The sequence below is a fragment of the Bos taurus genome, chromosome 1 (genome assembly GCF_002263795.3).
Source record: "Bos taurus isolate L1 Dominette 01449 registration number 42190680 breed Hereford chromosome 1, ARS-UCD2.0, whole genome shotgun sequence".
Taxonomy (NCBI): Eukaryota; Metazoa; Chordata; class Mammalia; order Artiodactyla; family Bovidae; genus Bos; species Bos taurus.
Window position 1 is genome coordinate 29,256,818 of NC_037328.1, and position 13,656 is coordinate 29,270,473.

Here is a 13,656-nt window from a genome sequence, read left to right on the forward strand (position 1 = left end):
CATAGGTTCAGTCCTTTTTTTACTTATTATAAATCTGTAATATAAAAAACAATGTTCAATAAGATGACACAAATACAATTCCCTTTACAGAGGGAATTGTATTAGTCCCAAAACTCTGCCTCCTTTTATAATGAAAAACCTGAGATCTAGAATGATTAATTTGTACCAGAGTGAAACTAGGCCTGGAACCCTGCCACCTGCTTCTGCCACTTGTGTCTTTTCTCATATATTATGCTTCTTCATCTGACATGAGTGATTCCTATACGGCTACAAAATACAAAATAACGCCTGGTATTAAGAGTGAAGCAAAACAACTTCTTCCTTGTAAAGTCATCTAATTTATGTTCAAAAATTAGAATTTTTCATTTTATCCAAGTATTTGCTGAAGCAGTTTTCTACCCTTTTGGTTTTCCATATGTGTGGTTATTTATTTGTGGTGTAACATCCAACAGAAAATTCATTAAATTCTTTCAGAAATATTATTTAAAAGTTAGTTATACATTACTTGACACCCTGCCACTTTTAATATACCTGAAAACATATTTTCATTATATTTTCACTTATGATAAAAGATGGATACAAATTGATAGTATTTCTAAGTTTAAAAACTTTTACCATATTTTGGAATTTAGATTTAATCACTCAAAAACCCTTCTAATTAGATGGCAAGTCAGAGATATGTTTTAATCTTAAGAAACTGAGCACTAAGCCTTAGTTTATTATCTGAAAGATGGTCATAACAATAGTACTTACTACATATAAGTAGAGTTGTTGTGCATAATAAATAAAATATGTAGCTGCTGCTGCTGCTAAGTCGCTTCAGTGGTGTCCGACTCTGCGCGACCCCATAGACGGCAGCCCACCAGGCTCTGCCATCCCTGGGATTCTCCAGGCAAGAACACTGGAGTGGGTTGCCATTTCCTTCTCCAATGCATGAAAGTGAAAAGTGAAAGTGAAGTCGCTCAATCGTGTCCACCTCTGAGCAACCCCATAGACGGGAGCCCACCAGGCTCCTCTGTCCACGGGATTTTCCAGGCAAGAGTACTGGAGTGGCTAATATATCTAAAACACCTGGCACCATACCTGACGTATTACATACTACTGTTAGTTGTTCATAGAGTTTAACTGCTATTAAAAACATGATACTATTAAGATCCTGCTGCAATCAAAAACATCAGTAATATTTAGATGGCAAAACATAAAGTATTTTTAGTAGTCTACTTAAAACAATGTGTATTTTTCAATTAAAAGGCAATTTTCTATGTTTAATTCAAACTGATACAGTGTTCTTTAGATAATAAAGAAAATTCACATTAAACTTTTAAGTGGCAATATAACCAATATATGTTAAATAGCATGTGATTTGTAAAACTGAAAGTTAGTGCAACTTACCACTAATACATGTGCTAATCAAAACAAGGTAGATTCAGTGTATGATAAACATTTCTCATAAAATGTTTTTAAAAGTTAAGAAACTAAATACCAGTGACAGAGTACACATACAATGAATTTGGTAAAACTCCTTGAATTATTTTTCGAACAAATAAGACATTTCCATATTATATGTACATACCTGGCGTAGGCAAATAACCGACTATCCCATAGAAGATGAGTCCCTCTAGGTCCATAATGAAAGTAACAGGATTCAGTCCCGTCAAACATATTTAGTCCATCTTCTGAATTTTTTGACGCATGGCTGTGTACCACATCTAAGAGCACTGTAATACCCATGGAATGGGCTGTATCAACCAGTTCTTTCAGCTCTTCAGGAGTTCCATAACGGCTGAAGGTAAAAGAGACAGTAAAAACAAGATCACATCATATTTAAAGGAAACAACCAATTCTTTATTGACAATCACTTGTTTTACCAGAACAGTACTAGATACTTCAAATATGCAAATGTAGTATGATATATTAGACACAGCTCAAAGTTGCTTAATATTTCCTATCAGGCATTTTTATAAGCATTTAATAAAAAATAATCTGACTAATAACTGTAAATTTATAACCCAATAAAAATTCACATTTTGAGTAGGCAGATAGTAAAATTCCCCTTTTCCATACTCAGAGCTTCTGATTTCCATTGCCAAGGCTAATTGGTTTAAGAGGCATGGTCATTCCTGTCTATATACCTGGCCATCCCTTTGTGTATGCATGGTTGGGGTTGTGGAGTTCTTAGAATATTTCTTTGAATATCCTTAGTGGCTTAATTGAGGCCATCTCTCCTGCACTTACTTATTCCCAGACTGGAACACCCCAAGTACCAGTGGACCCTGTCACCACCCAAGTAGGAAAGATGGGCAGTTCACATGTACATGGATTTGTGTTAAAAATGGTTTTCCAGTCTGTGAAATAGGAAACAAAACTCACTACCTAGAGGAAGGCTTTTTTGAACCTTTGTAAAGTCTCAGTATTGCAGTCAATCATAGCATCAGGGCTTCCCTGATGGTTCAGCTGGTAAAGAATCCGCCTGCAGTGCAGGAGACCCCGGTTCAATTCCTGGGTTGGGAAGATTCACTGGAGAAGGGAGAGGCTACCCACTCCAGTACTCTGGCCTAGAGACTTCCATGGACTGTATAGCCCATGGGGTCACAAAGAGTCAGACAAAACTGAGCAACTTTCACTTCACATCATAGTATCAACTTTTGCCTTTTAAATAAGTAATCATGCTTGTGATGAATTGATTTCTGTCTCTCTTCATCATGACCTACTGCACTATCTAATTTTGTTCTTTCCAAAAGCTTTAGGGGCTTGCAAGATGGCACTAGTGGTAAAGAACCAACATGCCAATGCTGGAGACATAAGAGATGTGGGTTTTAACTTTGGGTCGGGAAGATCCCTTGGAGGAGGAAATGGCTACCCACTCCAGTATTCTTGCCTGGAGAATCCCATGGACAGAGTAGCCTGGTGGGCTACAGTCCATGGGGTTGCAAAGAGTTGGACACAACTGAAGTGACTTAACACATACAAAAGCTTTAGATTTATGACACTCTACCCATTACTCTTCTTATCCTAGCTACCTGGCCTCTTTTGCCACTCACTGAAAAGCATGTTCAATGAATGCTGCTAAGTCTCTTCAGTCGTGTCTGACTCTGTGCGACCCCAGAGACGGCAGCCCACCAGGCTCCCCCATCCCTGGGATTCTCCAGGCAAGAACACCGCAGTGGGTTGCCATTTCCTTCTCCAATGCATGAAAGTGAAAAGTGAAAGTAAAGTTGCTCAGTTGTGTCCGACTCTAGCGACCCCATGGACTGCAGCCCACCAGGCTTCTCCATCCACGGGATTTTCCAGGCAAGAGTACTGGAGTGGGGTGCCATTGCCTTCTCCGTGTTCAATGAATAAACATCCCTAAAGTTTTATTCATTCATTCATTCATTCAACAAATACTTATTAAGCAGTCTACTGTGTGCCATTAATTTTTCTATGCTCTGTGATTTACCAGTGAACAAAATAAACATCACTGGCCTTATGGGATTTGTTTTCTAGTTAGGTGATAGGAAATAAATAAGCAAAATATGTGGAATATCAGATAGCAGTGACTGCTCAAAAGAAAAATGAAGCCAGGCCACTAGTGGGAAGGGAAGGTTTGCTATTTTAAATAAGGTCATCAGTGAAAGTTTTATGACACAGGCAATATTGATCGAAGATAAGAAAGAAGTAGGGAACAAGGCGTGCAAATATCTAAAGGAAGAGTGTTCAGAAATAAACAGGCATTGGAGACAGAAATGAGCATCTGAAGAAGAGCAAACACACTAGTGTGGCTGGAGTGTAATGATCAATCCAGATAACATGAGGCCTTATGAATCAATGTATGACATTTGGCTTTTATTTCAAAAGAGAGCTGAAAATTGTTAGAGAGTTTTGAGTGACATGAAAGTGACATGATCTGATTTTCATCTTAAACAGATGATGTTGGGTACTTTGAAGAAAGTAGTCCATGTGTGGAGGAGAAAGCCAGGAAAGGGAGAAAAGAAAATACAGAGTGACCCATTACAGAGCTAATGAAATGACTCAGGTAAGAAGTGGCAACTTGGACAGAGTGGTAGCAGTGGGAACAGGAGAAGCAGAAAGATTTGAATATATTTTGAAGTTACAGGTGGCTAGTTTTCTGATAGAGTGTAGTGCAGACCATACAGGGAAAAGTCAAGTATAATGTAGTTGGCTTAAGTAACTGAAAGACAGAAATGTCATTTATTGAATTAAGGAAAATAACAGGAGAAGAAGGTTAGAAGATAAGAACAGAAATATAGTCCGGAACAGGTTAAGTATGAGATACATATTAGATATTCCAACCTCAAATAGACACTGTTTGAAGTTCACAACAGAGGTGAGGACTGGGGAGTTCAATTTGGCAGTTGGCATATAAAGTGTATTTAAGCCATAAGAATGAATGAGTCTTAATGAGACCCTAAAGATACTTCATTTAAATACAGAAGGGAATGGAACCAAGGGCTGCACACTAGGAGGGCCCATCTTTAGTGGTCAGAAAGGACAAAGGAAATAAAGAAGAAGCAACAAAAGATGTGAGAAAAACCAAAGGAAAGTTTAATATTCTGAAAGCCAAGAAAAGAAAAAAAGTTGAAAGAAGGTGTGAGTAATCAATTGTGCCAAATGCTGCTGACAGGTCAAGTAAGCTAAGAACTGATGATTGACTTAATATGTGGAGGCCATCAGTACCTTAGATAAGAGCAATTTCAGCAAAGAGGTGGAGTGCCTACTTGGAATGAGCTCAAGAAAGAAGAGAAGTGGAGGAATTAGAGACAATAAGGACAGATAACTCGTTCAAGGAGAAATCCTATAAAGAGAAACAAGTAAAGGGATCAGTATCTTTTCTCTATGTCTGGAATGCTGTCTATGTACTCCCACTTCACCTTTCCCCCCTAGATAAGCCCCCCTTTTTAAGATTGAAAACTGTTTATCTCTTAATCATGTTTTAAATCTCAGTGGCAACACCAGTTTAGATCTAATCTACAGTGGTCAAACCACTGGTTCTATGCTATCAGAACAATTTCCCATCTTCTCAGATTTTATTACAAGTGGAAATCATAATATATATATATGATTACTAGATTTTTGTCCAAGATCATGGCATCTGGTCCCATCACTTCATGGCAAACAGATGGGGAAAAAATGGAAACAGTGACAGACCTTATTTTCTTGGGCTCTAAAATCACTGCAGATAGTGACTGCAGCCATGAAATTAAAAGACACTTGCTCCTTGGAAGAAAAGCTGTGATAAACCTAGACAGTGTATTAAAAAGCAGAGATATCACTTTGCTCACAAGGACTATACTCAAAGCTATGGCTTTTCCAGTAGTCATGGACAGATGTGAGAGTTGGACCATAAAGAAGGAAGAGTGCTGAAGAATTTATGCTTTTGAACTGTGGTGCTCAAGGAGATTCTTGAGAGTCCCTTGCAGAGTAAGATCAAACTAGTTAATCCTAAAGGAAATCAGTCCTGAATATTCATTGGAAGGACTAATGCTATAGCTCTAATACTTCAGCCACCTGATGTGAAAAGTTGACTCACTGGAAAAGACCCTTTGCTGGGAAAGATTGAAGGAGAAGGAAAAGGGGACCACAGAGGATGAGATGGTTGGATGGCATTCCTGAATCAATGGACATGAGTTTGAGCAAACTCCGGAGATGGTAAAGGACAGGAAAGCCTGGTGTGCTATAGTCCATGGGTTAACAAAGACTCGGACACTACTTAGCAACTGAACAACAACAGCTGGATTGATGTTTACATGCCACCACACTGTAAGCTCCCTGAGGCAAAGTTGGACTTGAGCAACCTGTGGTCATTCAGATCAGTACCTCTCCAACTGCACAGGACCCTCTGATGTTTTTCTGCTCAGAGTCATATTCCTTGGATTTCAACCTAGGAAGGACAGTTCTATGGGCAGTACAAATCCCACCAAGGGCCTTCTCAGTTATCTTCCTCCATAAGTGAGTCTCTTTCTAGAAAAGGGTATGAGCTCTAGCAAGGGGCTTCACTAAGTCAGTATTTTCTGACTAAAGCTTAGCCTCCAAACATGACAATTTCAGCAAGCTAACTGAATTTTCTGTACCAGAAATCATTTCATGAAAAGCAATCTTAAAACAGGCTAGTCTCTAAGGTTTGATGAGAGAAGAATCTATGATCTTAAAAGAAAATGCTCAGATTTTATTAACTCTGTTAACCTTAAAGTAGGTCATAAGATACCATATGAAATACAGAAATTCATTCCATTTTTAAAATTTTTTTGTTCACATAAGAAAATGGATATCATGTCCTTCATTTTACCTTGAAGCTGCAAAGAAGCTTGTGATTTGGTAACCAAAACTGGCATAGTAAGCATGTTCCATGATCGCCATCAACTGAATGCAATTATATCCTGTATAAGCAAAGGTCAAATAGAGATTAAAAGCCACATATTAAAAAAAGTAATAAAAAATATATAAACATAGCCCCCTGTTTAAAAGGCATTAAGTTTCACACACAATCTAATGTCTGGTCATTTTAAAAAGTTCTACTACTTTAACATCTTTTTTTGTCTGACCTTCTAACACAAAATTGGACAGTTAGTTCTTGAGGGTTATAGTCTAGCTATTTGAAATGTCTTTATTTTAACAAGTAATAAATGATATGCAAATATACTCTTAATTTGGCTTTAGAATATTAAAGATGACAATCTGCATATGCTAAACTTCAGTTGCACTTGTAATATTCATTTCGAAGATTATGAAAGCCAAATAAAAGTAACTGATTGCATGCCATGTATATTATTTCACCTTTTTCTTTATATTTCTCTTATTTCTAGCCTAAGTTATACCATCAAATCAATTTTTCTAAAAGGTGGCTTTTATGAAGCCAGCATTAATGCTTCCACTTTCCACTTCCATTTTCCATTTTTAGGTGTTTCTAGCACCTAAAAAATTACTCACAGTCATCCATGTGTAAACCTGTGTGCACACACACACAAGTACACACACATACATAGAAAATATTCCTATTCTGTTCTCAAAATCTAATTCATTTTAGTATAATTTCTTGTGCACATATTTTAGTACATAATTAACACTGGAACAAGTATAAATTCACATTCAGAAGTAGGGATTCATAAGTTTAAAGGACAACATAAACTCCATGATTCAGAATCTGTTGAAATGTTATTACCTTTGGCTTTGCTGTTAAAAAAGAAACAAAATTTACTCTCTCAGTTTAAATATGTGTGTAAACTATTGCTCAATAATATGTCAAGTATAATACTTAATAACAAAATATAGAGTGTGTTTTTTATTTCTCCATTATGTAATAAGTATTAATCTTATGAGCAAATATCAACTTGTATATTTTATTATTCATTTTATGTCATTAACCATTCCTAAACTTATTTAACAAACTCCAGGAGATGGTAAAGGACAGGGAAGTCTGGCATGCTGTAGTCCATAGGGTCACAAAGAGTTGGACATGACTTAGTGACTGAACAACAACAAAATTATTTATGGCGAGAGTCCTGGACTATGAAATTAAGCACAAAGAAAAAGAAAATGTCTGTTCTGCTGAAAGTTCTGTAAGATATAGGTCATAAACAATTTATTACAGTATGAGATGAGAGAACATCTCAAACATAACAACCTTAATATAATATCTATTAAATATAATTCACATTAACTTCTCCATACATTTAATTAATTATGCTTTCTGGAACCTGACCTCACCATCTCAGGTAATCAAAATGCCTATATAAATGAAACCTTCATCATGAGAGACTTTCCTCTAGCCAAAATGTGGACTGCCTATTAGAAACAGACTAATTAAATGTAGTTTATCTTTCTGCCTAGCTACTGGAGCAGGTGCTAACATGCTGTGAAATGATGAGAAAAAAACCTATAAAAAGAAGATAACAGAGCATTCCCAATCAATAATCTGACACTATACTATTCACTCTCTTGTTTGTTCCCATGAGACAGGGTCTGTCATTAGACTACAATATACAAACATCTAGAACAATGTGTCTCACACAGAAAGATGCGCCATAAATATCTGGCAGATAAGTCATACTACAGAAGCCATATCTACAGTGACTCTGAAACAAAATGAGTTCCAGTTACTTACCAATGTAAGATCTTTTCCCTAACAGACTAATCCGAACAGGCTATAATCAATGACCACTTAAATTGATAAAAAATTCTCTTCTGCAGAAAAGTAATTATGCTTATGTATTTATCTACAATTTTGGAAGCCATCAATTCACATTACTTAAAATTGAAATTGGAATAATATCTTGAATTCTTATGTTCTATCTTTATTCCATTTCTCTTTTCTATGCTATCACTATTACAAGGCAATTTGAGAAGCCTAAAATAAAATGCATTTCTATTACATATTTAATCTCTTAACACAAAAAAGACACTTGTAATTAGCTTTTCTAATAAGAGAACAGACTCATTAAAATTTTATCTGAATAAAAATCACAGTTATTACTTACCAAGGTCTTTGATTCTTGGTAGTACATTGCATGTAAAATGTTTATAAGAAGCTATTTTTCCTTCATAGGAAGAAATTCCCACGTGAGATTCATAAATTCGTAGACCTTTTGGCTTCTTTGGTTTGGAATGTTTAAACTACAGAATATTAAAATTACATATAGAATTAGACCAAAAATGCAGATATGACAATAACCGATTAAGCATATTAAATGAAATGATGAATTAACTCAAACACTTTGAAACTACTTTCACATACGAAAGGCACTGTCTACCTCCATTAAATTTTCTTTTGGGAAAAAAAAAATCCTTGTTAGGATCATGGTAATAGACCTATTTTAAAAGAGAAGTCATGCAATGACTTATGGCTTATCACTGAGTGAAGATATATTTTGAACCTAAGCCTTAGAGAAAACATAAGAACTGTGAAATGCATATATAATGATTAAATGCAAAGCATTTATCAACAAGCTTCAATAACTTAAAGGACAGAAAATTGAGCTCAAAGATACTTATAACTCTTGTCAGTAAGACAGCCTTAAAAAATTACTTCAATTAATGTGAAACAGATCGCCAGCCCAGGTTTGATGGATGAGACAGAGCGCTCAGGCCAGTGCACTGGGATGACCCTGAAGGATGGGATGAGGAGGGAGGTGGGGGTGGTGTTCAGGATGGGAACACATGTATACCCATGGCTGATTCATGTCAATGTATGGCAAAAACCAATACAATATTGTAAAGTAATTAGCCTCCAATTAAAATAAATTAATTATTTTTTTAATTACTTCAATTAATACATTCATGAAAAAACATACATTCACGAGACATCTTCATTGTTCCTAAGGACCCTGATTCTGCTTCAGACCCAAACAGTGAGAAATATTACACCACTGGAGTCTTTGATTAATTGAAATTTTATTTAAAATGTTTAAAAATCAGTATTCCTTATCAGGTAGTACACAGAGATTTACTGTTCTGCCCTACCCCTATTTCGGAAACACACGCTTAAATAAAAACTCACTTCTACATTTTATTGGCTACAGATGATGGGCTCTGATCTATGTATAGCAAACAGGTGCACTATGATGTAAACTATTAAATCGATGGTGAAAAGAGAAGTTGAACATGACTATAAAAGTTATAAAAGTAAAAGTTAATTTTCCTAGGAATATTGGGCAAGCATTTATTTAAAGATGTGTTGTTCTCACTTTATACGAGTATTCTGGATCCCACTGTATCCAATCATAGTTCACATTACTGCCTTCACGAGTCACATACTTCGCCCATGGTGAAATACGGTACAAGATTTCTCCACTTTTACTCCTGATAACAAGCTAAAAAGAGAACAAGATGTTATTGCCTTAAAATACTTCCAAAACTTTAAGCTAATGCATGACAGCCTATGAATACTGTGGCAAGGAAGGAATGGAGGAATGAGCTTAAGAATCTACACTGCCATCCAGATGTGTGACCTTAAGGATGTTAAAATTCTATGAACCCTGCTCTCCTCATCTGCCGTGGTATATGATCCTTAAAGTCATTTCCAGCTTGAATATTTTATGATTCTCTGGCAATTTCCATCATTGCCAACCAACCATTATAGTAGTTAATTAAAGTAAGCATAGAGTAGATAGCAAAAGACATGAATATTATTGCAAGCTACTGTGAATAAATCAATCAACAGAAGGAACGAATCTTACTATGTTAAAAAAAAAGGTGATGAGTTATATCACTATCTCTTCCTTTTTCTTTTCATAGCAATTAATGATAACATTTTCAAGAGGCTAAATGAGAAAAATGGGTTTTGATTAATAACTGCATTATGTAGACAAACACTACCTTTCAAATATTTTTTACTTTTTACTTCTTGTACACCTTATTCCAAGTATGCTTTACCATATGAAACCAAACATTTTCCTTTTTAACCATTTATTTCTATATTTGCCAATAGTATCACTAATGCTGTCAGTACAAAAAATAACAATAAAAATGCAAAGGCAATTTTTACAGAATCCACCAGTTTAGACTTAGTACTGAATATAGGACTTTGAATTTATCAGCATGGTTAGACAGCGAAGTGAGCTACATGAACAGAGTTTCCGAGTGACTAGAATTTAGTTTTTTAAAGTTTTCTTTTTAAATTAATTAAGCCTTCCAAAAGCAGGCAGCGTGTAACAAAAAATGTTCAGATCAGGAACTAATCTAAACGCTGAGTGACCAGCACACCCTAAGCATTGAGCAAAAACATATTCCTCAGTCTCCTTTAATTGAGAAAAGCTCAAGTATGCATAATTACTGGTAATTAAATATTTGTAGAATGCTTTATAGTTTAGAAAGGACTTTCACAGTCATACCTCACTTGATTCCAGTGAATCTTTATAACCCAAATATTAAGTGAGATTAAATGAGCAGCCAGAGTCCCAAAGTTACCAAGTGGTAGAACTAAAAGCTGAGCAGAGCTTCTGACACTCACTTCCTTTTGCTTAACAGGCTTTCATGGCACTTCCCTCAGACACAGAAAAAGAATAAATCATGATTTAAGATGGAGGGGACAGGTGAGCGGTAAAAAGACATGTCTAACTTACATGAGTTCAATTTTATCTCTTTAGTTATGCCTCCCACTTATTAAAGCCTATCACAGCTAAGTACTGCTATTATTCAAATAATTATCTCAAAAACATAAATGAATAAGATCAACAGTGTAAAGGAGTATTTTATCTTCCAAAATGTGTTCCTTAAGTCATGTACATTTCTAGTATAATACACACAGTGTTATATGTGAGAAAAGGCATTTTGCTCACTCATCAATCCAGGACAGGCTATGGGAAATGAAATACCAAAAATTGGTTTTCCATGAATAGCACCCTGCCTGATCCATCTACCTATCTTTTCTCTTTTTTGCAAATGACTCTACAATTCCCCCAAAGGTTGATCATGAATCAATTATTATTTTTCAAGGTATCTGCTGGCAGAGAGAATATTTAAAACTTCAAGCAAAGAACATATAAAATTTCCTTATACTGAATATAATTTCCACATTCTTCAGAAAATTACTTATCTTACAGTACACATGAATGTCTTTGGAGGCTACTGAGTAATAGAAGCTGGAAGGAAGATTCCTTCTATGGGTCTTCCTCACTCCTACATATTTTGCTGGATATACTAACTATATAAGGTCCTATTGACTAGAGAGGCCATTTCTCAGAAAATGGTTTGTGGCATGCAACCCTGAGGAATGAGATAATGTTTTCCATGAACACAATGGACAGGCTTCCTTAAGCCTTCTATAACAGAAGGTAAATACTCCTCAGCTATGAGGCAAACTAACTGTGTGCATAGCATCAATATAGACCACACGGCATCATCCCTATAAGACTTGGAAGACAAGGGGAACTACTGCAAACGAGGGGAACTAGTGCAAGTCTCTGATTCAGGGGTCCTGTGTTTTCTACCAGAATCCATGAAACAGTACCAGGTTAACTTATCAGCTTGAAGGTACAACAAAATAAAATCCTATACCTAACAATGGATTATTTACTCATTCTTGAATGACTTTAATATTTTTGTTACCAAAAGTTCTATTTCTTCATTTCTATTAGTGTTTTATATTAGACATTCCTATTCATCAATTTTTATAATGTTGATGGTTGACGTGGAAACTTTTAATTATCCAATTCTTTCCTTTTTTTTTTTTAGCAATACAAGTAGACCCTGGATCTCTGAATGATATGTAAAACAATGCTTCCCACCAAATCTGGATCATTTTACTGTAATCATTACAGAGAAGGGAAATAAAGTTCTCGATTCTTTAGACTCTTGAATTGAAGGGATTTCTGCTACAGAAGTTTAGGTTTTCCTAAGAAATATACTCGCTGAGAGTAGCCACCTCTCTTTGCCTTTGATTTGTTATTTCTAAATTGTTATAATAACCAACTAAGTGTATTATGAAAGTGAAAGTCGCTCAGTCCTGTTCAACTCTTTGCAACCCCATGGACTATACAGTCCATTGAATTCTCCAAGCCAGAATACTGGAGTGGGTAGCGTTTCTCTTCTCTAGGGGATCTTCCCAACCCAGGAATGGAACCGGGGTCTCCCGCATTGCAGGCAGATTCTTTACCAGCTGAGCCACAAGGGAAGCCCAAGAGTCTTACAGTAAATCTAAATAACTCAAACTTGAGAGACAATCCAGTGGGTGAAAAATATGGTTTTTCTGGACTAAACTCTGCTCCCAAAATCTTTTCGGAGGGAGAAAGGGGAGAGATGAGAACACTTCCTGAATTTGTGCTTGCTTGAGTTCAGATTCAGATAAAAGATTTTTTAAATGAAATAAGACTTTATATCATTAATTTACAACTTCAAAATAGCACATGTTATATGGAAAATTGAAAAGAAAGAGCTAGCTTGACTGATTTTCCAACAATAAAGTCTAACACTTGATGGACAGAAGCGTTTACTCAGTACTGCTGCTGCTGCTGCTAAGTTGCTTCAGTCGTGTCCGAATCTGTGCGACTCCATAGACAGCAGCCCACCAGGCTCCCCCGTCCCTGGGATTCTCCAGGCAAGAACACTGGAGTGGGCTGCCATTTCCTTCTCCAATGCATGAGACTGCAGCCTACCAGGCTCCTCCATCCATGGGATTTTCCAGGCAAGAGTACTGGAGTGGGGTGCCATCGCTTTCTCTGTTACTCAGTACTAGCAAACTGAAAATCTTATTCACTACTAATATGAGTATAAAACAGCACAGATATTCTAAACAGCAATTTGACAAAATGACTCTAAAATTTTTTAAAAAGTAATTCTCAATGACTCAGCAGTTCTAATTATAGAAGTTTGCCCTGTGAAAATAATCAGAGAAGTGCCAAAAGAACTATATTGTTACCTATTAATCTTAGTATTATATTTATTAGCAAAAAGAGAATGTTTGAATAGTGTATGCTTGTTAAAATTTATAAATTATATTGAAGGTTACAAGAAAATTATTTCAATTTATACAGAAGAATGCATGAAAAGTGAAAAGTGAAACCACTCAGTCATGTCCTACCCTTTGCGACCCCATGGACTGTAGCCTACAGTCCTACCAGGAGTCCACCAGGAGTCCAGGAATCCTACCAGGCTCCTCCACCTTTGGGATTTTCCAGACAAGAGTACTGGAGTGGGTTGCCATTTCCTTCTCCAGGGGATCTT

At 36.1% G+C, this 13,656-nt stretch overlaps 1 protein-coding gene across 1 annotated transcript in view; it reads right to left on the reverse strand.

Moving 5' to 3' along the window:
* The window catches only part of GBE1 (1,4-alpha-glucan branching enzyme 1), a 310,897-nt gene that overhangs the window by 148,977 nt on the left and 148,264 nt on the right, over positions 1-13,656 (reverse strand). Inside the window, 4 exon segments of the mRNA NM_001122729.1 lie at positions 1,574-1,783; positions 6,287-6,377; positions 8,475-8,610; positions 9,681-9,806. Coding sequence (NP_001116201.1) covers positions 1,574-1,783; positions 6,287-6,377; positions 8,475-8,610; positions 9,681-9,806 — 563 coding nt within the window.